At 41.8% G+C, this 26,373-nt stretch overlaps 1 protein-coding gene across 1 annotated transcript in view; it reads right to left on the bottom strand.

The window, feature by feature from the left end:
- The window catches only part of PYGM (glycogen phosphorylase, muscle associated), a 62,229-nt gene that overhangs the window by 22,836 nt on the left and 13,020 nt on the right, over window positions 1-26,373 (bottom strand). Inside the window, exons 4-9 of the mRNA XM_075281785.1 lie at window positions 23,671-23,774; window positions 13,378-13,509; window positions 11,907-12,018; window positions 10,179-10,261; window positions 6,894-7,037; window positions 6,720-6,812 (exon numbers count right to left, since the gene is read on the bottom strand). Of these exons, the coding sequence (XP_075137886.1) occupies window positions 6,720-6,812; window positions 6,894-7,037; window positions 10,179-10,261; window positions 11,907-12,018; window positions 13,378-13,509; window positions 23,671-23,774 (668 nt within the window). The remainder of the gene's footprint in view (window positions 1-6,719; window positions 6,813-6,893; window positions 7,038-10,178; window positions 10,262-11,906; window positions 12,019-13,377; window positions 13,510-23,670; window positions 23,775-26,373) is intronic.

Here is a 26,373-nt window from a genome sequence, read left to right as displayed (position 1 = left end):
AGATCTGCACCCCCGCCATAACTCTATTACATTCTATCCATTATATAGATATGACTGTCTGCATCACAAGTAATACTTCTTTATATGGTCACTAACTTCCCAGATAACTTATTTAAAAATGTGGTTTGTTTTTGCCCAAAAAGCCACTCTAAAGTTCTTGCCACTAGGTGTCTCCCTTTTTGATACCATTGACCCTTTGTCACTAGAGAAGTATGTCCTTAGCAGTTAGACATAAAGACAATGAGGTTAGGAGGGTGGGGGTTACTTTCTTCACAAGTGAATGCAGATAGGAGAGGCTGATTCTACCCACAGCCTCACACATGTTTGCAAGGTGGAAGGTGTCATACTTGCATTGTAGATGCCACAGTATAATGTAGTGGGTATCTGCATATATCTGCTCTATTTATGCAATTCAGTGTTCCTGGATCTCGTCGTATATTATGCTCATTTAGGCTTTTCCAAACTGTTTGCTTTTGTACAGTTACTCCTGACAAAACTGTTTCCAAACAAACCAAACTAGTTATAATGGAAAGGGGAGGGGGAAGACTGCTCCTTATTGTACAAGCCCAGAGCCTCAAAGTAAAATGTGCATTTAATGAGAAATTAGAAGCTGAGAAATTGATAGGACACCATGTATGTAGGCTTATACAGTCATAGAACAGACTGCCCAGCAAGACCCTGCACATTTTAAATTTTTTCATGAAAACTCAAATACCCTTTAATTCTCAGGATCCGCTCAACCTTAACCAAGTCTTGGGTAGGGGAGGAGATTGCTATACTGTAGGTAAAACTGTGCGCTTTAGCAGTTTTGGCAGTTTCTCTGGATATTCACTAGAACCAGACTTCAGTGGTATTATGTAAGCTCTATATATAAGAGTACTGATAGAATGTGGGGTGAGTAGTGGATTTACCAACCTTTAGGCTAAGGCCCCACTGGGCGGAAATGCAGCTCTAAAGCGCTGCGGGAAGAACCGTAGCATGAACGCATTGCGGTTCTTCCTACAGCGATTTTAACAGAAAGTTCACAGACTTTTCCTCCGCGGACTTTTTGTTAAATTACAGGTAGTCCTCGGGTTACGACGTTTCGTGGTTACAACTAGAGATGAGCTAAAAAGTAAAGCTCCCTCGTAACAGGAAGCTGTCAGCACTCCCGACTAGCAAGGACGAGCCTGCGGCAAATCAACGCTGGTTCTGCAGCAGGCTCATCCTTGCTAGTCGGAAGAGAGCTGGCAGCTTGCTGTTACAAGGGAGCTTACTTTTACTCATACCCTGTTTCCCCGAAAATAAGTCATCCCCCGAAAGTAAGACATAGCAGAGGTTTTGTTGAATTACCTAATATAAGGCACCCCCTGAAAGTAATACATCCCCAATAATAATAATCTTTCTGCACAAAGATTGTATGAAAAAAAAAACACTGCAGCCGGGTGAACACTGTGCACGATTTTCTGTGTGCACAGGTATGCTGGCTGCTGACGCCGCTGCAATACGTTGAATCTACTGTTCCTGCTGTTGTAGATGGGAGATGCCTGTGCATACACTAAGCATTGTATGCGGCCCCCAGCTCATCCCACAGCAGCAGGAACAGTGGATTCAACGTATGGTATCACAGCAGTGGCAGCAGCCGGCATACCTGTGCACACGGAGCACCGCACACAGTGCTCAGCCAGCTGGGATGTTTTTCTTCATACAGTCTTTGCGCAGCAAGCACATCTCAGCGTAGCGCGGTGGTGGCAGCAGCACAAAGATAAAATAAGACATCCCCTGAAAATAAGACATAGCATATCTTTAAGACCAAAATGTAATATAAGACGCTGTATTATTTTCAGGGAAACACGGTAGGAATGAATTGGCCAGCGTTGATTGGCCAGTGTACAGCATTCGGCCAATCAACGCTGGTTCTGCCGGGGGCTCGTCTGTGAGGAGGCGGAGTCTAAGATCGGACCACAGCAGTCTCCATTGTGGTCCGATATTATCTCCGCCTTCTGGCCAGCATTGATTGGCCGAATGCTGTACACTGGCCAATGCATTCCTATGAGAAAAAGTAAGCTCCTGCATAAATGCAAGCTGCCAGCTCTCCCTGTACAGTACGTGATTTAGTGTGCAGTGGCTGTACTGTACAGTATATAGTTCTGAGCCGCTGCACACTAAATCACGTTGATCCGTTCCTACGCGGCGTTGTATGGTATGTTTCCGACTTACATCAAAATTCGGTTTACGACGCCACGTAAGAACGGATCAATGTCGTAAGTTGAGGACTACCTGTATATCTAAAGGAAAGCTGCTGGCGTTTCCGTAGATATAATTGACATACTGCGGTTTTCAAAACCGTGATCGTGTCCGCGCTGCGATTTTTCCGCAAAGCGGCCATGGGATTCGCATGAAGTACAGTACTTTTTCAAGTACTGCAAAACGCCGCAATTTTTACCGCGGCATTTCTGGCCAGTGGGGCCCTGGCCTTACTTGTTGCCCACATCATATGGGTTCTGAGAACAATCCACATTGATATGTTAAAGGGAGTCTGTCAGCATTAAACTCTCTCCCAAATCAAAAATAGTTTATGTAGAGGAAGCAGTGCAGAGATATTCACCTTCATATGAATATGTAAATCAAGTCAAGCAATGAATATGTAAATCAATCTCCATTGCAGGCAGGCCCGATTTTCCATATTTGCTTACAGATAGCCACAAGATCTCTGAATGTCCTCTAAAATTGCTTCCTAATGTCACCCCTTCAGCAGCGAATGACATCCTCAGCCACTACCTGTTTATATGTACATCAAGTAAATCATGCCCTGCCCCCGATGCACTTGAGACCGATTTGCATATCCATAAAAGAATAATTATCTCTGCACGGCTTCATTAGTTGTGGTCACAAAGGTATTTTGCACTCCTATTAAAGGTCCCTACATGGTACTATTATTGGTTTGGGAGGTATTTTGGACCTGACAGACTCCCTATAAAAATGAAATAATGTAACGCAGACTTTTGTGATTATCTCACCGTACCGATACATCAACGTCACAAAAAACGAAGGCCATTAACAGTGCCGAGACAAGATCTCTGGGCCAAAATGTATTTTCACTGACGCAGCAGAAAAAATGATTATTATTTCTCAATAAACCAACTAATTAATAGTAGTAATGGCCGCCGTGGATGGGCTATAGTGTTTCTTTTCCTGGGTGTCTTCACTTGTAGGCTACACACTGTTACTAAATGTGGTGATTACTTAGAAAGGGATCATTTACAACCATCTGCTTAAAGGAACGGAGTGAAGGATATTAAATGCTGCTGATTACTTGTGTGAATTGCTGCTCGTCTTCAGATTCTTAGATCCCATATGAACTGTCACAAGAAATTTCAGTTATGAATGTCTCTGCTTATTACTTCATGTAGTTGATTTGATTAATGTAAGTAGAGGAGTTATGGAGAACATGCTGTGGAAGAAAGATCTACTGAGATGGAAAAGACAGCAGGTAGCTAATGATGACAAAAGACGATCCCCAAATAAAAGACAAAGGGGAAGAAAACGTATGGCTAAATAAAAGGCGATTTTCCGTCGTTACGGCGGTTATAAAGCACGCAGGGTTATGAACTTTTATTAAAAGGCACAAACCCCTCACCGTTCACCCATCAAATAAAAGAATTCAGGTGGCTTCATTCAATATATTTTCACCTAGCATTGTCATTCAGTTCTACCTCATAAGCAGTCCGATGAATCAATATTCTATATTAGGTTGCATTTTCACATTCCTGGCTAGTTATCCATAGAGCTGTCTGTTCTTAAAGGGATAGTAACCATAGTAACAACCATTTTGCAGACCTGATTCGGGCACCTAACATGTGTTGCATGTCCTACAGTTATACCCATTTCATGTTGCTAGAAAATAAATATTGAGATTGTGCACACGTGCACGCTGTTGTCTATCTTGTCATTATTATTCCCACCAACACTACTGGCTTTGGATTGATTCAATGTAAACACATAAGGGGAACTCTTCAATCCCTCTATGCCAGAGAGTATAGAGAAATGATACTGTGGTGGCTCTTTTTTGTGCCAAGCGTGCGCCACATTGTGAAAGGGACAGGGGCGCTTTGGCCCAACATATTCATTATATTCACGGCAGTTTTCTAGCATGAGTTCTAATGAAAATCTACACCATTTCCTAATTGGCGTAAATTTCCATAGTGGAGCAGAGATGTCTGACTGATTTATGCGTATGACACTCCGGTATATGTATTACACCAGCTTTAATAAATCTACGCCATTATGCTTATGGCAAATAAGCCTACTACAGTTAAAACAGTATAGCAAAAAACATGGACGAACTGAGACTGGACAACAAAAGAGAAAATAACAGTATATATGAAGATTTGAATCCAGTTATAAGTATTGAACTGTTTAACCCTTTCACGACATTCGCCATGCTAGTACGGCGGATGCCAAATGTTTAAAAATGGCGGACATGTTTTATACAGAAAGCACCCACCCGGCAGCAATGCCCATGATTGGTGCCCACACTGATCGCAGGCATTAACCCCTCTGGTGCCTTGGTCAAAGCTGACTGAGGCGCCATTTTATCTGCAGAGCATGTGCGCATCCATTTTCCCCGGGATCGCTGGCACCTGGAGCAAGCTGCTAGCTTCCTTGTGAATTTATGGGTTTTTTGCAGAAGCTTTGTTCAAATAATTGTGACTTTTCACAGGTTGCCTGCTGTGCGTCTTTTTTTTGTTTTGTTTTTTCGTTTTTTTGTACATGTGTAGGGATTAGCAATAGGAGATATGGCCTCCAAACCCACTGAATTTCCTACTATTTATACCAAAAATATTACAAACTATAGCCCAAATCTACACAGATTTGCTTTCCAAGTGCAAGGACTGCCAAAAGATACTTCTCATTGTTTTGCAAATCTGTAAACAGATTAAACTATTTCAGTTTTACACAAGAGGAACTCAAACTAAAAGTATGCATAAAAATGAACTGCACGCAAACATATGACAAGCTAGCGGCAGCGGTATGTAATGAATTATTATTCTAAAAGCTATTTGTCAAGGCACTTCCCCATACAATAATATCTTTGTACCTCTGTTATACACTGTGTGCAGAATTATTAGGCAAATGAGTATTTTGATCACATCATCCTTTTTATACATGTTGTCCTACTCCAAGTTGTATAGGCTTGAAAGCAAACTACCAATTATGTAAATCAGGTGATTTGCATCTTTGTAATGAGGAGGGGTGTGGTCTAATGACATCAACACCCTATATAAGGTGTGCATAATTATTAGGCAACTTCCTTTCCTTTGGATAAATGGGTCAGAAGAGAGATTTGACATACACTGAAAAGTCAAAAATTGTGCGATGTCTTGCAGAGGGATGCAGCAGTCTTTAAATTGCAAAACTTTTGAAGTGTGATCACTGAACAATCAAGCGTTTCATGGCAAATAACTAACAGGGTCGCAAGAAGCGTGTTGATAAAAAAAAAATAAGGCATAACATAACTGCCCATGAATTGAGGAAAATCAAGCGTGACGCTGCCAAGATGTCATTTGCCACCAGTTTTGCCATATTTCAGAGCTGCAACGTTACTGGAGTATCAAAAAGCACAAGGTGTGCGATACTTAGGGACGTGGCCAAGGTAAGGAAGGCTGAAAAACAACCACCTTTGAACAAGAAACAAGATAAAATGTCAAGACTAGGCCAAGAAATATCTTAAGACTGATTTTTCTAAGGTTTTATGGACTGATGAAATGAGAGTGACTCTTGATGGTCCCAGGGCTGGATCAGTAAAGGACAGAGAGCTCCACTCCGACTCAGACGCCATCAAGGTGGGGGTAGGGTACTGGTATGGGCTATCATCAAAGATTAACTTGTGGGACCTTTTCGGGTTGAGGATGGAGTGAAGCTCAACTCCCAGACCTACTGCCAGTTTCTGGAAGACACCTTCTTCAAGCAGTGGTACAGGAAGAAGTCATTATCGTTCAAGAAAAACATGATTTTCATGCAGGACAATGCTCAATCACATGGAGGTCTGAGGTCTAAAAGAAGAAAAAATAATGACATGGCCCCCTTGTTCACCTGATCTGAATCCCATAGAGAACCTGTGGTCCCTCATAAAATGTGAGATCTACAGGGAGGGAAAACAGTCCACCTCTCGGAACAAAGTCTGAGAGGCTGTGGTGGCTGCTGCACGCAATGTAGATCATAGACAGATCAAGCAACTGACAGAATCTATGGATTCTGGATATGGCTTTTGAGTGTCATCGTAAAGAAAGTTGGCTATATTGGTCACTGATTTTTTTTTTGTTTTGTTTTTGAATGTCAGAAATGTTTATTTCTAAATTTTGTGTTGTTATATTGGTTTACCTGGTGAAAATAAATAAGTGAGATGGGTATATATTTGGTTTTTATTTAGTTGCCTAATAATTCTGCACAGTAATAGTTACCTGCACAGATGTCATCCTAAGATAGCCAAATCTAAAAAAAAAAAAAAAACACTCCAACTTCCAAAAATATTAAGCTTTGATATTTCTGAGTCTTTTGGCTTGATTGAGAACATAGTTGTGGAACGATAATAAAAAGAATCCTCTCAAATACAACTTGCCTAATCATTCTGCATGCAGTGTATTATTTGTCTTTGTGTCCATAAATATGTGATTAATACGATAAAGAGTTGGTTGTATACGTTAAACGACATGTATTCAGACACCACGTTCTATTACCTTATCCCAATCCAGTTTTTCAATATCCACAAATATCCTCATAAGTTCAGGGATCGCCAGAGACGGGTGAGTGTCATTGAGTTGTATGGCCACCTAAAAAAATGTCATAATATAAGATCAGTGGAAAAAGTCGAAGGTTACTGAGAAAATAAATGCAGCAGTAGAAAAGGTTACCTTATCTGGAAATGCCTCAAAGGTTGTGCGGACTGCATCACGGGTCCCAAACTTAGAGGATTTGAAGCGTCTAACAATATCTTGTAGAGTGGCAGCCACAACAAAATACTCCTGCTTCAGACGTAATTCTTTACCTTCAAAGAACTACAAAAAAAAAAAAAAAGAGATTTCAATTGTTCTTGTAGTGAGAAAAATATTCAATTCAGAATAAAACAAAATCACTGCATAAGCAAATATGCAAACTGAATGTCAATCCAGTCTCGATCATACATGTAAAGAGATTGAAGGGAATTTTTTAACACATCTGCATCTTTCTTGCCACTTTTTGTGAAAATGGATAGAAGGGGCTGGAAAACATGACACTGCGGCCAGACATATTTATTATAGCTCATGCCAGTTTTCATGTGTAAGTTATACTGGTGTGGATCTCCATTCCGGAGCCTCTTCATAAATCAGGGCTGCCTTGCACCTGCTGAGGCCTTAAATAAGACTGGCATATGAAAGGCCAGACTTAGGCCGGGTTCACACTGGGTTTTTTGGAACGGATTTTGATGCGGAGACCGCCTCAGAATTCGGTCCAAAAAAAACAGCTAGCTCCATATTAGGCCCAAATGAATAGGCCTAGTCGGGAGGGAGTGTTCGCGGCAAGAAAGGGCTCAAAATCGCTGGCGGAAAAAAGAAGTGAACGGGTCCTGTTGAAGTCAATAGGAGGCGTTTTTTGAGCCGGATTCTGACGCGGATTCTTCTTCAAAAAAACCCTGTGTGAACCCAGCCTTAATAAATCTGCCCCAATAAACACTGAGCTTTGCCTACTAATATGTATAAGGTGATTCTATATGTCTAAAGTCTGTCATTTAAAGGGGCTCTATCAGCAAAATCATGCTGATAGAGACCCACACAAAGGCTATTCAGGCACCACTAAAGTTATATTAAACTACCCCCCAGTTTTAAAATAATATCCTAAAAAGGAATGTGATCAACTTACCCATCGTGCACGGTGGGCGGGCATTCAGGGTGCGCCATCTTCTTCATCCACGTCTCATCTTCCTGCGATGTCCTTGGGTCCCGTCTTCCTCCGGCGCTCGCGAACTGACATTGCTAAAAAAAAAAAATGGCGTGGGCGCATGTGCAGTAGCCGTAGTAGAAGCAGCATGCTACTGCGCATGTGCCCAGGCCATTTTTTTTTAAGCAATGTCAGTTTGCGAGCGCCGGAGGAAGACGGGACCCGAGGACATCGCAGGAAGAGGAGGCGTGGATGAAGAAGACGGCGGACCCTGAATGCTCGCCCACCGTGCACGATGGGTAAGTTGATCACATTCTTTTTTAGGGTATTATTTTAAAACTGGGGGGTAATATAACTTTAGCGGTGCCTGAATAGCCTTTTTAAAGGCTATTCACGCATACACTCACCGGCCACTTTATTAGGTACACCATGCTAGTAACAGGTTGGACCCCCTTTTGCCTTCAGAACTGCCTCAATTCTTCGTGGCATAGATTCAACAAGGTGCTGGAAGCATTCCTCAGAGATTTTGGTCCATATTGACATGATGGCATCACACAGTTACCGCAGATTTGTCGGCTGCACATCCATGATGCGAATCTCCCGTTCCACCACATCCCAAAGATGCTCTATTGGATTGAGATCTGGTGACTGTGGAGGCCATTGGAGTACAGTGAACTCATTGTCATGTTCAAGAAACCAGTCTGAGATGAGTCCAGCTTTATGACATGGCGCATTATCCTGCTGAAAGTAGCCATCAGATGTTGGGTACATTGTGGTCATAAAGGGATGGACATGGTCAGCAACAATACTCAGGTAGGCTTTGGCATTGCAACGATGCTCAATTGGTACCAAGGGGCCCAAAGAGTGCCAAGAAAATATTCCCCACACCATGACACCACCACCACCAGCCTGAACCGTTGATACAAGGCAGGATGGATCCATGCTTTCATGTTGTTGACGCCAAATTCTGACCCTACCATCCAAATGTCACAGCAGAAATCGAGACTCATCAGACCAGGCAACGTTTTTCCAATCTTCAATTGTCCAATTTCGATGAGCTTGTGCAAATTGTAGCCTCAGTTTCCTGTTCTTAGCTGAAAGGAGTGGCACCCGGTGTGGTCTTCTGCTGCTGTAGCCCATCTGCCTCAAAGTTCGACGTACTGTGCGTTCAGAGATGCTCTTCTGGCTACCTTGGTTGTAACGGGTGGCTATTTGAGTCACTGTTGTCTTTCTATCAGCTCGAACCAGTCTGGCCATTCTCCTCTGACCTCTGGCATCAACAACGCATTTCCGCCCACAGAACTGCCGCTCACTGGATGTTTTTTCTTTTTCGGACCATTCTCTGTAAACCCTAGAGATGGTTGTGCGTGAAAATCCCAGTAGATCAGCAGTTTCTGAAATACTCAGACCAGCCCTTCTGGCACCAACAACCATGCCACGTTCAAAGGCACTCAAATCACCTTTCTTCCCCATACTGATGCTCGGTTTGAACTGCAGGAGATTGTCTTGACCATGTCTACATGCCTAAATGCACTGAGTTGCCGCCATGTGATTGGCTGATTAGAAATTAAGTGTTAACGAGCAGTTGGACAGGTGTACCTAATAAAGTGGCCGGTGAGTGTATGTGGGGCTCTATCAGCATGATTTTGCTGACAGAGTCCCTTTAATTATTTCAGGACTTCCGGTATTAAAAGTATTCGCAGGATAACTCTAACTTTTTTTCCTATTAATTTTTTCCAAATTCTTTGATGTCCTGACAGTTTTCAAGCCATGTAGGAATTTGTGAATATTGCTGAATTTGGTGATTAAGATATAATAGCGTCACTTGCAGATTCAGGCTTTGGCCTCTAACTGGAAGTGATTATATTGCAATATTTATTTGTTCAGATGTTCATCTACGTAAAAGGATTTTTAAGCGTTGAAATGAATTTCCATGAGCTGTAAACATTTGTTTTGTCATCAGGGATACTTACATTATCATTGGCAATTCTCAATTGAGGTAACAGTGGTCACTATACCGTAATGACTTCTAGTACTTTACTATGAACAAAGCAATTTTGGACTCTGCCTTTAAGCAGATAGAATCAATGTGTGATGCATGTCACGCTCTAGGGAGCTTAGCTGATATATGCAGTAATGACCGTACTGGAAGAGATTGTTTCTTCCAGTTAATGCCCATGAGAAAATATGGTAACTGCAATGTATTTCAACACAGAATGTGTTTGCAACTTCATGTTAAATATAAAATATTGTATGCCAATTTGTGGATAATCGCTACTCACATTATCGTTTGGATAGAGGACACGTGAGATGTTCTCAGCAAGGTTACGATCTAATACAGCCTGGATGTAGCCACCCACATTAACTGAGAAGTAAAGAAGGGAAAAAATTTTAGATATGAATTTTTGCTTAAGCAATTTTGTCATGTTCAGGATGGAAATATTCAAAGTCAGAGTCAGTGGTAGAGAACATGTTGTAAGTAAAGAGCTTGTAAATAACTGACATAAACCACTGAAAGAAATAACCAAGGCACAGTTTAGAAGAAATGCTCTTGAAACTACAAATACCAACTCCATCTGTCAAAATGTTTCAGAAATTAAAGGGATTCTACCATTAAAACCCTTTTTTCTGTGGATAAGACATCGGAATAGCCTTTGGAAAGGCTATTCGTCTCTTACCTTTAGATGTGATCTCTGCCACGCCGTTCCTTAGAAATACCGTTTTTTACTGGTATGTAAATTAGTTCTCTCGAAGCGATGGGGGCGGGCCCCAGCACTGAAAATGCGATGAGGGCGTCCCCACTGCTGCTCGAGAACAGGATCCTGCGACACCTCCATCTTCTGCTGGATCCTCCCCATCTTTCCTCGTCTTTCTTCGGCAGCGTCACCTCCGACGCCTGCGCAGTTGGCTCTGCCAGTGAGACACTAGTAGAGCCGACTGTGCATGCATGCAATTGCGGCCTTGGAACTATGGCCGCTGGCCGGCATGCGCAGTCGGCTCTACTAGTGTCTCACTGGCAGAGCCAACTGCGTAGGCATCAGAGGTGACACCTCCAAAGAAAGATGAGGAAAGAAGGGGAGGATCCAGCAGAAAATGGAGGCGACGCAGGATCCTGTTCTCGAGCAGCAGTGGGGATGCCCTTATCGAATTTTCAGCGCTGGGGCCCGCCCCCATCGCTTCGAGAGAACTAATTTACATACTGGTAAAAACCGGTATTTCTAAGGAACAGCGCGGCCGAGATCACATCTAAAGGTAAGAGACGAATAGCCATTCTAAAGGCTATTCCGACATCTTATCCACAGTAAAAAGGTTTTTAATGGTAGAATCCCTTTAAAAAGTGATCCACCAGTCCAGATACTTCCCTGCTTAGCTTTTACATATTGGCACTGACGGTAAAGACAAATGAACAAGGAAATAAAATCCAAGTGTTTGCAGTCTCATATAATAGTCTACAATTGTAATCACTGAGGCTTTTTCTATTGCCATCTTTGTTATTTTAAGAGGACCTTTCATGTCCTTATCAAAGTAGAGTATTATATACCACTAGATTTCAGTGCACTGTTGACTTTCCCAGTATGTGCCCCTGTGCTGGAGATATCAGTGCTGTTAATTTGAGCACCAATATCTACCACTGTCAGAAGGCGTCATCGCTAGACTATGAGGAACGCCCCCCGATTGTACTCTAATATAACCTTGTACTGTCAGAGGAGGCGATCCTCACAGTTCAACGTCATTGTTGGCCGGTAAGGAACGCTGTAAGGCACACCCTTCTGCCAGTGGGGAGATATTGGTTCCTGAAGTTAACAGCACCCATATCTCCAGCATCATGGCACATACCAGGAAAGCTGACAGTGCTCTGAAATCAGTCCACTGTTGGCTTTCAAGCAGTATATAATACCACATACTGATGAGGACATGAAAGGTCCTCTTTAACTCCAGGTTAAAGGGCGCAAGTTCCCAGGCACGTCCTGATTTTATATCCCTTATGCAAAACTTCATGAAATACTCACAGTCCTTCAAGTTGAATTCATTGGGAGCTTTTGCTGACCACAGCCTCATGGTGTTGCATGTGTTATTTTTATATCCTGGAACAGGGGTGTCATATGGAAGAGCAAGAACAATCTGTAAAAAACAAGGGTGAAAGCATTTAATAGACAGAAATACAAAAAAAAAGTAGCAGTAATATTGTTTAGTGCACAAAAAAGAGAATACAAATCAATACCTAAAGCAGGTTTGGAATACAAATTTTTAACAAGTTCTGTGGGGGAGCACACAGGGTTGCACGCCCTTTTTTTGGACTTCAATGGGCTGTCAGATCACATATTGATGTCCTTTCCTATTGTTTAGTAGAATCCTATAGTGGATAACTTTCCTCACTAATGTTTCATACAGGATAATGCCCTTTAGTGCCCACACACACAGTTTAATCACCCCCCAAAATTCCTGTGAGGGAACGTTGACTATTGGTTCAAGATAGGGCAGAACAATGTTCAAATCATTGCTTTCCTGGATTTAAAGAGGACCTTTCAGCACCTTCAACAAGTCCAACTCTTTACATCAATTAATAGCTGCTGCTCTATTGATTCTGGCACAGTTGGAAATTTTCACCATTTTCAAGCAATCAAAACTGTTATCTTTGGTGTCTTATGTGCTCTTTAGGGTTTCTACTGTCACGAGGGTGGTGTCAGGCAGGACCAGACAAGGGGTGCAATTCTGAGCTAGTAATCTGCAGCGGAGTTTCCTACCAAGACTCCAATGCAAATGTGAATCCAACCTCATCCAGATCTCGTTGTTCAGGAATGGTGGGGGCTAGAGAGAAAATTCCAACTGTGCTGGAATCAGTGTAGCAGCGCTTATTAACAGGTGCTAAGCACTAGAATTAGTGGAGGTGGTGAAGGGTCGTCTTTAAAAATATTATCCTAAAAACTGACAACTGTACTTTCCTTTTTAATTCTCTTCTGCCAAAGGGCATTGCTCCACCTGTCTTATAGACTTGCCCCATAGTGATGATGTCCCACATATGGATACCAGGCAGCTTCAGCCTCAGCAGTCTCATACCCTAAGTGCAGGTATCACTACTGAGTCCAATGAATGGCTGCAGTAGTCACGTGCACATGTGCAGTAGGTCATCGCTGCAGGACAAGTCAGTGAGACTGTACCTGGGTTACGGGAGTGGCTGCACTGAATCAGTAGGGGGATTAAAGGGGGTAATTTTTTTTCTTATTTTAAAGCAGTCCTGCTTTAGGATGTTTTTGTTAACCTTGGAAACCCCATTGGAGAATGTAATGGAGAATGTAAAAGTGATATTACCGATGTATGGTCTTTAATCTCAAGCCTTTGTCTTGATTTTCTTTGTTTAAAAAAATAGATAAGATTTTCCCTCTGTATACATAAATGTGTTCACTAGTCTGTGCCTGACTGCTCAATGAACCCCAAATTATATTAGCATGATTTAAAGCATTTTGATGATATTCTGCTCACCTGGGTATCTACCCACTCTGCACCTTGCGGAGTGTGATGGACTTTACCATAGAAGTGTACAGGAATCATGTACTCTGGTCGAGCTTTTTCCCATGGATTTCCATACCTCAGCCAGTCATCTGCCTCCTCCATCTGTAATGAATGAGATGTGAGAATATTGGTAACAAATTGTCCTGCTGAATCTGGCAAATATCATACACAAAGACAGCATTGATAGTGTGAAAAGCAAAAATAAGATAAGTTGAAATTTATTTTTGTTACAAACATTGTATCTTGGCTGGAATAGGAGACAAATATATATTAATATCGATTCACACCATGGATAGGGAATTCCATCACAGCTCAGTAGTTGCGCCGTATTCTGCATGAACACAGCACAGCCATGTTATATGTGGTTTTACATAGAACTGCTGGTAAAACTCTTATATCATCTTATCATTCATTACTAATCCAACATGGATATGAAATTCCCATCTGACATATTTATATCTGAGAGATCTACAAGAAATGTTGTCTGTGTATTATGAATATTTGTTCTGTTTCAGTGCTGTTGCTGGGTAATACCGCTGGCATGCTATATGGGTTAGAATCAGGATACATTTTGGAGGCTTTCATTTACTCAGTTGCTGCTTTTGTAGTATGTCCTAGCCTTTATTTCTAGACAACTAGAGAAATCCGTAATTGACATTTCAGAAACGTGAATGTGTTTTCATGTGATGACAAGTCCACCGTTCTCCGTGACTCAGAACAGCTCTGAAAACCACCCACACAGGATATTTGGCTTCCAAAAGTTAAACAAATGGACACAAGAAAATAGTCCATCTTCTCTGGATGATAAATGATTGCACGATAAAAACAATGCAATTTTATTTATTTTTGCTAGCATCTAAAAGGTCAGACATTGTATAGGCACAAGGAATACCTGCAGCTGTATACTACAGGCTCAGTAATACAGATATACAGTACGTACCACCATATGAAATTAGGGACATCCAAGGATACTGTACAGTAGAACTCCATAGACTTTGATATTATTAGAATAGATTTGGGTTTATAATACCTCATTTTCATCTGTATTCTTACTTATATTTTTTTTTTTATTGTCTGACATCCAATAAGGTTGTCTTTAAAGCTACTGCAGGGATTGTTGCCCAGCTTTTCTACAATTCTGAATAGCAGAAATAGGATACCAAAAAGTCTAACCCCTCGTTCACATCTGCGTTGGTATTCCATTCAGGGGAGTCCACATGGGGACCCACTCGAACGCATTTGCAAGCAGTGTGCAGTGAAAGCACACGGATCCCCATAGACTATAATGGGGTCCATGTACTTGCCAATAGATCTCAGGAAACATGCGGACAGGAAAGTGCTTCACAATCTACTTTCCTGTCTGCATGTTCCGTGCAGAGATCTCGCAGAAAGCGCACAAACCCCATTATAGTCTTTGGGGATCTGTGTGCTTTCACTGCACATTGCTTGAAAATGCGTTTAGTAGTCCATTCGGGGCATCCTCATGTGGACTCCCCGAACAGATTACCAAATGCAGATATGAACGAGGGTCTGATCCAAGCTCTGCCAAAATTCATACCTCATAATAAATTAAGTTCATCTTCTGATGTCTGTTTAACAGAAATATACCCTAGCTTCTTACTAGCAATACTTAGATTTAAAAAGTCCCAATTTTTGCACAAAAATTCCAACTTGTGCAAAAAACTTTTTCTATGGCTTAAGCTGATTGCAGATGACCGTGGTGTGATTCAGTGTGCTATCCATGTATTTCACAGAGAGCACACTGACCCATTCTTTTCTACGGGCCCATACATACGACCATGATTTTCACGGTCCCATGTGCGGGCCGACAATCCGGTGGTCAGATAGAACTTGTCCTATTCTTGTCCTATTTTGTGGCCCGTTCCTCCGTAGATCCTATTCATTTAATGAAAGGAGCCGTGGAAGCAGGGCCCATGCACAGGCGACACACGGGGACATCCCTGTGTCCTTGTGTGCAGCCCGAGCTTTTAAATCACAGCAGGCCGCCTGCAGAACGGCATCTGCAACCCGCCTTATACATCAGATTTACCTTAACTGTTTCTAACTTGTTTTTGACTTTTAAACCAAAAATTCCTTTTAACTGCAGTGATAGATGCGGAATATTATACCTCATTGTAAGAGAAATGGGAGTAACGCCGGGCTTGTATCACAGCCGTACACACCGGCATTACGGCAGACTGCCGAACACTTCCCATTCACAGCGTTTACAAGCGCTCCCATTGAAGTGAATGGGAAGTGTTTGGCAGTCTGCCGAAACGCCGGCGTGTATGGCTGTGATACACGCCCGGCGTTACTCCGTGTGAATGCCCCCTTATAGAAAGTATTTTATACTTTAATTGAAAGTGGATCAAGTTTACCTCAATTGCTTGTAAAGGGAGCAGTTTCCTTACTAATACTATTTTTAAAGATATAGTGCTTGTCCAAAACTATTACAGTGAAACCAGCCATTTGAGCCTTAATGTTAACGACTCATCTTTTTGCAAACCTCTATGAGCAGAAGGTGCCCTATTGCAACTAAATATTACATTTGGAGCATTTTTTTTTTAGTGGATTTTTTTTTAAGACCACACATTGGGCTTACATGTGCTTTGAGTCCAAATTTGATGCAGGTCTGTGTTGCATCACATCACAGGTCTGGAGCAAGCAGGAAACTAGCCAGGGACATAGTGGGAGAAAACTGTCAACATTTGGCTGTGTCAGTGGAGTATTAGGCTGGGTTCACATGGGCGTTTTTTGGACTGGATTTTGACACAGAGGCCGCCTCAGACTGCAGTCCAAAAAACATACAGTCGCGGAATTCCGCTCCAGATTAGGCCCAAATGAATGGGCCTAGTCGGTATGGAGTGTTGTGCCGCGGACTCTACGGTGGATTCCGCCGTAGAATCCGCCTCAAGAAAGTGCATTTTGCTTCCGTGAGCGGTTTGTTCCTGTTCAATGGGAGGTGGTTTTTGAGATAGATTCCACGTCAAAATCCTGACCAAAAAACCCCCCGTGTGAACCCGGCTTTACAAGCACTACTGCACATCACAGGTGGAGAAGAAAGACCAACAGAGAAAGGGATGGTGCAGGCCATGAAATTACTGAATAAGGCTATGGTCCCACGTGGCGTCCTGCAGTGAAAGAGCGCTGCAGGAAAATCACGGCGGCAACACATCGTGGTTCCTCTCACATAGATTTGCACAGAAAGTTCATCGAGGTTGCCTCTGTGGACTTTCTGTTCCAATTGTACCTGTAGGGAAACCACCAGTGTTTCCATAGATATAATTGTGATGCTGCAATTTCCAAAACCATAATGGTTCTGGAAATCGTCTTGTGTCCGCAGCGCGTATTTTACAGCACAGTGGGTATGGAGATTCACTTTGCTTTGACTGTAAGATGCCGCAGTTTTTTTCTCCTGGCCTAAAGGAGTTGGCAAAATGCCACTGAGGAGTCAATTGTACATGCCAAGTGTCCTGCTCTTACTGGGATAATTCTGGAAAATTGTCCACAAAAGGGATAGGATTTATGTAAACCCCATCGTAAAATGGGCATGTCTGTGGCTTTCCAGAGGTTGTATCAGAGCCAATCTAGGAGCCAGGAATAAGAGAATCAGCTACGCTGCGAACTGAGATTTCGAGGGATTCCATGCTGGTGATGAAGAATGATGGGGCCCTCTTTAACTAGGTAATAGATATATTACAATGGAGACAAAGGAAGAGATAGAGCCACCTATGGTTATGTATGTGGGTTGGGGTAACTTGTGTACAGTACCATCACTGGTTTTTCGTCCTGGTTTGTGCCGAGTTCTAAGTAATATGCTAATGTGACTCCACAAATGTAACTTTGGGCTATTTCATCGTTTCATTTTGTGATTTGGGGGGGGGGGGGGGGGGGGGGTTATACATGTTATACACTTTGACCTGTATTCTGTATACTTTTTCTGTGAGAGGACCACCACTGTAATAGACCATTTTTCTATGCAAATTTAGATGTTCAGTTCAAAGAAATTTCATTGAATATACCAGTGTCGGTTCACTACAATTTATTGTAGAATTGTCTGTGTTTCTAGGAATCACTGGAGAGAAATCTTTCCAAATGCATAACTTATTCACGTATAAATGATATATTATCTCAATTATCAAAACTTTCTACAGCCCTATGGCTCTTATTTATTAGCATAACCACAAGATCATTGCCTTTAATGTATAAATTGCAGTGGACGGGTAAGAATTGATTGCTGATGGTTGCTATGGTTGCAATGCCGGTGCGCACCTTGGGGAACGTTACGCAAAGTGGTTCATATTAAAAATTATATCATCCATAGCAACCAATGGTATTCTCACTGTAATTTTCTTACAAAAGCAAATTTATAGAACAGGGTTTTTTTTTTTGTTTTTTTTTTTTATTGTCAACCAATTTTTAAGGATATTCTCAGTGTGTAATTTCTAATTCCTCCTCTGGTATATTTGTTTAGCTTGGATCAATAAGTATTCCACTGGCCAATCTCATGATCCTGGACACCAGTGTTATATAAGGGAAATTAAATTCCTCAGCCATGTTTACTGAATCCACAGCAAGATTGTGCAGCGATTATAAGCTGTCCGGGCATAGGCTGTACTCATAGGAAAGGTTATCAATTCTGGCTCGTGTTACCGCCTTAAATTCTTTCCAAAAAATAAAAGCATGCCTCAGCGTGTACCTGTTTGTATGTATAATATGTATGTAAAATTGGGAACTGGAATTAAAGGAAAACAGACGGCTCTGTCTTACAGTGTATTGGGGACAAGTAGGAATTTGTCTCTGATTTATGGAAGGCGTTCTGCTCCATGTTTAAATCCCATCCTCCTCAATGCTACTGCGAATGGCAGCAGGTTGGCCATGAAGAATCGGACGGTGAATAACCCACTTCAAACTTTAAAGGGGTGGTCCAGTTTCAGACCAATATTGAAAGACTGATGTTATTGTTTGTATAGTAAAAAGTTGTACAATTTTCCCTGGAAGTAAGCAGAATGAATGAATGACAGCAAGCAGAGAACTAGGGAACTTTGAGGAATTGATACAGAAAGTTTTTGGAAATTTGTACAGCATTCATCTTAATATTGATCTGAAACTGGACCACCCCTTTAAATTACTACTGCTTCTAAGGCTAAGGCCCCATGGGACGCATCACGGTTCTTCCCGCAGCGCATTAAACAGAAAGTTTGCAGTGTTTTCCTCCGCGGGCTTTCTGTTACAATTAGATCTACGAGGAAGCTGCTGGTGTTTCTTTAGATATAATTGACATGCTGCGATTTCCAAAACCGCGCTGGTTTTGGAAATCACAGCATGTCCATGCAGCGGTTTTTACCGCATAGTGGGTATGAGATTTGCAAAAATCCCATCCACATTGCAGTTACTGTGAAACGCCGTGGGTCCCCGGCCTAAAAGAGCTGATCCTTGATACAACAAGAGAAATAGACACAAAGGGGCAGATTCAATATGCCTTGTATGCCAGTTTTCTGCCCAAATGAAACCATTGAAATTTGAATAACTCTGATACAGTCAGTGATCTGCCAGTTGGTTAATGTGTACCCGTCACTTATGTGTTAGTTTCTCTTCAGAAATATGCTTTGTTTTAACCTCTGACCACCAGTATAAGGCTCTAAGAGTAACCCACTTTTATATGGAGGATGAATATATTTATATGTCTTATATGTGTTATTTAAGTTTGACAGGGGTCCCCTACACACTCCCTACAACAAATTCTTGATAGTGATGGTCACGGTTCCTGCAGGGATATCTCAGATAACATGCTCCATGGTGGCCCCCACACAGTATAATGTGCTCCATAGTGACCCGCACACACTATAATGTGCTCCACAGTGGCTTAAATAATAAATACACAATAGTATAGAGATACAATATACATTCTGCTTGATCTTCAATAGTTCCTGTACGGTATACTGTGCTCCACAGAGGCCCCAACACAGTATAATATGCTCCCAAGAGCCCCTACAGCGGCATCAGGTGAACCTTATGAAATTTGAATATTCGTGAGGTTTGGCCCTCTGATTCGGTGCTATTATTATATTCTGGTGTCTCCTCAGACCCCAGAGTATAAAAAGAGATCCAGGGAAAATGATTAAAAATAATAAACACTTATAGTCACCTTGCCTCACAGCATCTTCTTTGGTCCTCTTCTGCCGGCAACTTAGTGACGCATGCCAGACATCAATGAGCGCTGACAACATTACGCTGGCGTGCCCCATGTGTCCTCAGTCACAGGCCTGAAGAGGATGCTGTGGACTGTCAGGAGCCCAGTAGAGTTGAGTATAATTTTTTTTTTTTTTTTTTTTAGGCACCTTCCCTGGGTAGACATCTATTGGAAAGGGGCCCAACTACGTAAGGGGCATGTTTCATTCCCAATATGCATAATGGTCAGAGTACCAGACTTTCCCTGATGACTATCATGGTGTTTCAGAGCCCCAGCCATCTCTAGCTGGCTGCAGGACCTTTATCCCTCTGAGCCCGGTCATGGTTGTACCCCTGTATGACCCCCAATCATTACACCAATGTCTCTGTCTCTCTACTTCTCCTCCTCTCCTAAGATTTCATCGTAAACCTATCTACTTATGTATGTTGTATGGACCAAAATCACCTGGAGAAGAAGTAAAAATAGGAACAATACTCAAAGCGTGCCTAGTTATAGACTTTTCAGAAATGAAAATAAGAAACTGTTTTCTTCCCCACTTTCCAGACAGTTAATTTCTCCATATTTCTCCATCAAATAATTGCTGCTGTTATACTCTGTTATTCCTTGCTTTTTAACAATAGGTTGTAGATAAGAGGCTACTAGTGCACAGAATGAGGCAATAAATCAATGCTGGCAGGAAAATCTTACTCAACTCCTACCTACTGCATGGAGTTGTATGTGTGAGGTTGAATATGGAGAAGACTACGGTATATAATGTAAACAAGCGGTCAGATTGAATATAAGAAGCAGAAGAACAGCTTAATAAGAAAGGAGACAGATCACCTTAATAAGATATATTGTAAAGTTTCTTACATTTAAATGCATTCATTTATGAAAAGTTTGTTATAAGTGGAGGTATGCTTTAAGGACCCAGCCATTTTTCTTTAATATAGTATATTGCAGGGGTGCTCACACTTTTTCAGCATCTGAGCTACTTTATAACATGACCAAGTCCAAAGATCTACTACCCACTTCTTGTGGGCAGGGCCGGGATGGGCCTGTGGGTGGGGCGGGTGTGTCTGTGGGCGGGGCCAGGCGGAGCGTGAGAGCAGGAGACAGCAGCGTTCTGTGGCCGACCAGGGATCCCCGGTGTCTGCTTTTTCACAGCGCAGGCTGAGAGTTATCTCTGGACACTGGCAGGCTGGGGCTGCGGCAGCCCCGCCTGCCAGTGTCCGTAGATGACTCTCAGCCTGCGCTGTGAACAAGCAGACACCGGGGATCCCTGGCTGTATCCCGCGATCGACCCATACGTCCATTGCGATCGACCGGTAGATATTGATTTACAAAAAAAAATAGAAGTTTACTTACACTTTAAATAAGTTAATAATATATATATATATATATATATATATATTTAATAAAATATATATTTTCATTTATTTTTTAAGGTGGTTTATCATAAAAGTGGAGTTCTGAATATCATTCAGCATAAATATAATGCTCATATCTTCAGTTTCTTGAAAGATCTGGGCTGACTTGTGCAATGACAAAAAAAAAAAAAAAAACCATGTCAAAATCTGCAACAAAAAAGCAGCATTTCTGCAATGTGGGGCTTTAGTATTAGGTGAGGCAAAAACTGCTGCATTTTACAGTACCTGCAAGAAGGATGGGATTCTGGCTAATTCCATCCACACACGGCAGAAAAATATCCACAGTGGATATGTTGTGATTTCAAAAACCATTGTGTCTTTGTAAATCGCAGCATGTCAATTACACCTACAGAGACACTGGCGTTTTCTCTATAAGTGAAATTGAAGCAGAAAATCCACAGGGGAAAACTCTACGAACTTTCTGTGGAAAAAAAACAATACATTTCCACCGCTGTTTTTCTCGCAGCGCTTTTTGTCTGCGACTCGCTACATGGGACCTTAGCCTTAGTTTTTCTGCAGAAGTCCACAATACTATTGTTCTGGCTAGGAGGTTATTTCTTTTGTTCAATATGGATGCTGAGTAAAAAATATGCAAATCTATTCTCCAGGATGTAATTAGGAGAACAGTGCCTCTGTATGCCGTCCTCTAGAGAGCAGCCTCCTTAACATTATGCATGACTCAGTTAATAAGCCTAACATGATGCGGATTTAGTTGCCAAATTAGTATTTCTATTCCAAAAGGAACAGATTCCCAGCTATGGACAGCGCTGTTTCGGTCTTTTGGACCTCCTCAGCATAGCGCAGGGATACTGATTTGGCAGAGTGAGAGACTATAGACCAGGATCAGGGGATAATCATACACATCAGGGAGAGTGTGTGCCTACATAGGCGTACAGAGACTTACAAGTCATTCCTACTCCACTAGGGATTCTGGGTAAAAAATATGCAAATCTGTTCTCCTGGATGTAATTAGGAGAACAGTGCCTCTGTATGCTGGCCTCTAGAGGGCAGCCTCCTTAACATCATGCATGACTCCGCATAATTCGCATAAATCCGCATCATGTTAGGCTTATTAACTGAGTCATGCATGATGTTAAGGAGGCTGCCCTCTAGAGGGCAGCATACAGAGGCACTGTTCTCCTAATTACATCCTGGAGAATAGATTTGCATATTTTTTACCCAGAATCCCTAGCGGAGCAGAAATTACTTGTAAGTCTCTGTACGCCTATGTAGGCACACACTCTCCCTAATGTGTATGATTATCCCCTGACCTCAATATGGATACAAAGACACGACATTCTCAGTAATTTTGGTCTAAAAAAATGCGTTTTCTAACAACGTAGTTAAATTTATGTTTTTATTGGAGACTTTTAGGTAACAATACATACACGTTGTCAACTCATCTAGTACTGTTTTCCTAAACAGGGTAATCCAGACGTGATGTATACAAAATTTGTTATCGCAGTTTGCATTAGACAGTGAGCAAGTCAAAGATCTATATGGCAACATTTTGCGATGTTTGTCATAGTTTGCTTCAATGCTAGTATTATAGGTGTATATAGTTATAAATGTGCATATTATTCAGTTTGTAAACAAAAAATAAGTGTATGAGTTATATTACTTTATCATAAATTACAATTTTACACTGAATGCTCAGTAGGTCTGCACCATACAAACAAGTCAGGGGTCTATTTGTTAGTGAGCTGTGTTGCCTATGCTGTATTCAATTCAACTAGCTCAAAGTAGATAATGGTTATGTTAAACAACTGCAGCCTACCCTGTATATACACTGCTTGTACATATGCCCTATCCAAGAACTTAAAGGAATCTCACAGCTGGAGAAAGGTGAAGAAAGGTTATAGTGGCATGAGGAGGGGTAGACATCTGAGGGATCAAATCTCACCTACATTTAGGTTTTCAGTATGTGAGATTTAGTCCTTTGTTCTTTAATGTTAGGACTTTTTCAAATGGTGTGGCCAAATCGCAGATTATTGCTGCAGTTACCAATAAACCACTGTAAAATGTTGCCGTTTTCTTATTTGCTATATCAGGACGATTTGTCGTAGTTCAGACACAATTTAATGGTAATCATAGCAAGGTGACCTCATTGTGTGAATAGATCTTTAAGGCATGAATAATATAAAGGAAAACTTGCAATTTTATTCTATAAGATAGTTTATTCATACGCAGGAACAATCCTTGCAGCATATTACCATATGGTTGTGTTCTTTCTATAGTCTACTATGCTGATTATCTCTGGAATAAGATCTGAAAGACTTATCCCACATCTTTTATACTTTTTTTGAGATGGCAATATACATTAGATTTCAGATGGCTATCTTATGGCTGTCCAATCAATAATGGGATCCCACCATCAACAATCAGGAGGGCGGGTAAACGCGGCCGATCATGCCAAACACCAATATTGTAAGCCAGCTAAAGATATCCACCACTGCCAATCTTCTTTGGGCAGACTAAAGTCTGCCTCTGGTTGATAATAAACAAGTTCTTATTCCATTTCCATGCTAGTTGTCAGCTGCAATACCTGGAATTGTCCATTTTGATAGATGAAAATGTAACATGTATGGTCGGCTTTACTACCATAAGTATAATTGTCATTGATTATTGCATACTCTGTGTATCTACTGGTATCTCACTAACCTGCCAGCCATTGGCTATTTTCTGGTTGAAGATTCCAAATTCATATCGGATTCCATAACCATATGCAGCCAACCCAAGAGTGGCCATGGAGTCCAGAAAACAAGCTGAGAAAATATGGATAGTACATTAATTTACAATAATAATTCTCCACAAGTCTATTACATAATAATACTGACATAATAATATTCCAATCCCTATATATGCTTCCCGATAGCATGCAGAAATCTAAATAATACAGAATATAAACATTGGCCTTTCATTACCCAATAAGTCAGGCGGTGTTCAGCACTAATGATGAGCCGGGGGAGGGGGGGGGGGGCTCAGACTACCCCAGACCAGGCGCTAAAGCTAGAATTAACCTCTCATTCAATTCACATCAGCATTTATATTCAGTTCGAGGGAGTCCGCTTGGGGACCCCTTGAACAGAATACCAAACGCAATTGCAAGCGCTGTGCAATAAAAGCACACGGACCCAATAGACTATAATGGGGTCCGTGTGCTTGCCGCGCGCTACCCGCACGAATCATGCGGACAGGAAAGTAGATTGTGAACTACTTTCCTGTCCACATGTGCTTAGATCTGGTGGCAAGCACACAGACCCCATTATAGTCTCTGGGGTCCATGTGCTTTTACAGCACAGCGCTTGCAATTGCATTTGGTATTCTGTTCAGGGGGGAATGATGGAATACAAACACAGATGTGAACCAACCCTAAGTCACATATTACATTCTGCCCTATTGAACTAAATAGTAGCAAATGAGCGTAAGCTGAGGAAATTAACCCCTTAATAACCAGGTCTGATAAGGTCTTAATGTCTGCACACTTATTTTAACCGCCCTAATTTTTTAAAATTTTTGGACCAATGATATACACAATTTTTGCATCATTGTTTTACAACCTCAAGGGCTGAGTATTAACTCCCTGTTGTACAGTACCGTGCAAACGTCTTTAGGCAGGTGTATAAAAATGCTTCATAGGGGCCACACGGTGGCTCAGTGGTTAGCACTGCAGCCTTGCAGCACTGGAGTCCTGGTGTTCACATCCCACCAAGGGCATATAATCATCTGCAAGGAGTTTGTATGTTCTCCCCGTGTTTGCATGGATTTCCATCCCATATTCCAAAGACATACTGATAGGGAAAAATGTATATTGTGAGCTCTATGTGGGGCTCACAATCTACATTTAAAAAAAAAAAAAAAAGTAAAGAATGCTTTTAAAAATAGTAATGTTAATAGTTTATTTTTCACAATTAACAAAATGCAAAGTGCCTGAATAAAATAGAAATCTAAATCATAGTGATGTTTGGGGTAACCCCAGGAAGTGACGATAGGGTCCCTACAGAGCCCCGATTGTAACATCAGGTCTGTCTTGGATTATATGAAGGATTTAAGCAAATCTACATCCAAAGACTATCTCCAGTTAGCTTGTATTCACACGTCTACACTTTGCAGATTTGTGATGTCTGTCATAATTGCGTCATTTGCTGTCCACAGTCAATTTGTTTTTCACATCTGTGGAAAACAGGTCATCTTTTTTTTTCATTTCCCTGACAAATGGATGACACATAGATGTGATCTGTGTTTTTTTTTTTTTCAGGGACCCTTAGATCTGCGTTGATGTGATACATCAAAATGATATCTAAATAAATTCATTAAAATGAATAGCTACATTGCCCTCTGTGAAAAGTGTGGATGGCAAGATTATGTGAAATAAGGATGTGTGAATAAGTCCTTAGTAGAGATGAGCGAACACTAAAATGTTCGAGGTTCGAAATTCGAATCGAACAGCCGCTCACTGTTCGTGTGTTCGAACGGGTTTCGAACCCCATTATAGTCTATGGGGAACATATACTCGTTAAGGGGGAAACCCAAATCCGTGTCTGGAGGGTCACCAAGTCCACTATGACACCACAGGAAATGATGCCAACACCTCTGGAATGACACTGGGACAGCAGGGGAAGCATGTCTGGGGGCATCTAACACACCAAAGACCCTCTATTACCCCAACATCACAGCCTAACAACTACACACTTTACACACTCAATACCACCTCTCTGACAGTAGGAAAACACCTTGAAACATGTGTATTTGGCACTTGCAGTGAGGAGAGCTTGTCACCAGCAGTGAATTTGGCCCTTGTAGTAAGTTGAGGTTGGCACCAACATTTGTTTTGAAAATCAGGGTGGATTGAGCCTCTAACCAGCAGAGTTTGGGCAAATTCATGGTGGAGGGAGCCTCTAAACACCCCAGTTTGAACCAATTCATGGTGGAGGGAGCCTCTAAAAACCCTAGTTTGGACCAATTCATGATGGAGGGAGCCTCTAAACAGCCCAGTTTGGACCAATTCATGGTGGAGGGAGCCTCTAAACAGCCCAGTTTGGACCAATTCATGGTGGAGGGAGCCTCTAAAAACCCCAGTTTGGGCAAATTCATGGTGGAGGGAGCCTCTAAAAACCCCAGTTTGGACCAATTCATGGTGGAGGGAGCCTCTAAAAACCCCAGTTTGGACCAATTCATGGTGGAGGGAGCCTCTAAAAAACCCAGTTTGGACCAATTCATGGTGGAGGGAGCCTCTAAACAGCCCAGTTTGGGCAAATTCATGGTGGAGGGAGCCTCTAAAAACCCCAGTTTGGACCAATTCATGGTGGAGGGAGCCTCTAAAAACCCCAGTTTGGACCAATTCATGGTGGAGGGAGCCTCTAA

Source organism: Leptodactylus fuscus, chromosome 7, assembly GCF_031893055.1.
Source record: "Leptodactylus fuscus isolate aLepFus1 chromosome 7, aLepFus1.hap2, whole genome shotgun sequence".
Taxonomy (NCBI): domain Eukaryota; kingdom Metazoa; phylum Chordata; class Amphibia; order Anura; family Leptodactylidae; genus Leptodactylus; species Leptodactylus fuscus.
The sequence above is the reverse complement of the archived record's forward strand: the minus strand, read 5'-3'. Positions and strand labels throughout refer to the sequence as shown.